General features: G+C 68.6%; 1 protein-coding gene across 1 annotated transcript in view; it reads right to left on the reverse strand.

Moving 5' to 3' along the window:
* LOC104496019 (retinol dehydrogenase 8-like) overlaps window positions 1–444 on the reverse strand; it is a gene marked incomplete at both ends in the record, with an annotated part of 1,077 nt that extends 633 nt beyond the window's left edge. Inside the window, 2 exons of the mRNA XM_010139077.1 lie at window positions 9–118; window positions 339–444. Of these exons, the coding sequence (XP_010137379.1) occupies window positions 9–118; window positions 339–444 (216 nt within the window). The remainder of the gene's footprint in view (window positions 1–8; window positions 119–338) is intronic.
* Between the last annotated feature and the right edge of the window lie 5 nt (window positions 445–449).

Consider the following 449-nt stretch of genomic DNA (forward strand, 5'->3'; position numbering starts at 1 on the left):
GGCAGCACCTCCTTGACCAGGCGGACGAGGCCGAAGAAGTTGGTGTCCATGAGGCTCTGCATGGCTGCCAGGCTCTGGCACTCCAGGGGACCCGCCATGCCCACCCCGGCGTTGCTGACTGGGGACACTGGGCATCAGTGAGACGTCCCCTGTGCAGGGGGCTCCTGCGCCCTCTGCACTGGCATCGAGGGTCCCTGCTGCACGAGGTGCCCCTGACGTGGAGGGTGCCCAGCTCTGGGCGCACAGAGTGTCCCCAGCGTGGGACGAGCTTGGCATGGACAGTGCCCAGTGCCCGGGTCACCTTGCGGGGGCAGTGGGAGGGGGGTCCTGGTGCTCACCCAGGACATCGACGTGTCTTCCGGGGATGCTGTCGAGGCAGGCGCGGATGGAGCCCTCGTCGCACACATCCAGCTGCTTGATCTCCAGCGTCCTGCCCAGCGCCGGCCCCG

The sequence above is a fragment of the Buceros rhinoceros genome, unplaced genomic scaffold, assembly GCF_000710305.1.
Source record: "Buceros rhinoceros silvestris isolate BGI_N320 unplaced genomic scaffold, ASM71030v1 scaffold30506, whole genome shotgun sequence".
NCBI lineage: Eukaryota > Metazoa > Chordata > Aves > Bucerotiformes > Bucerotidae > Buceros > Buceros rhinoceros.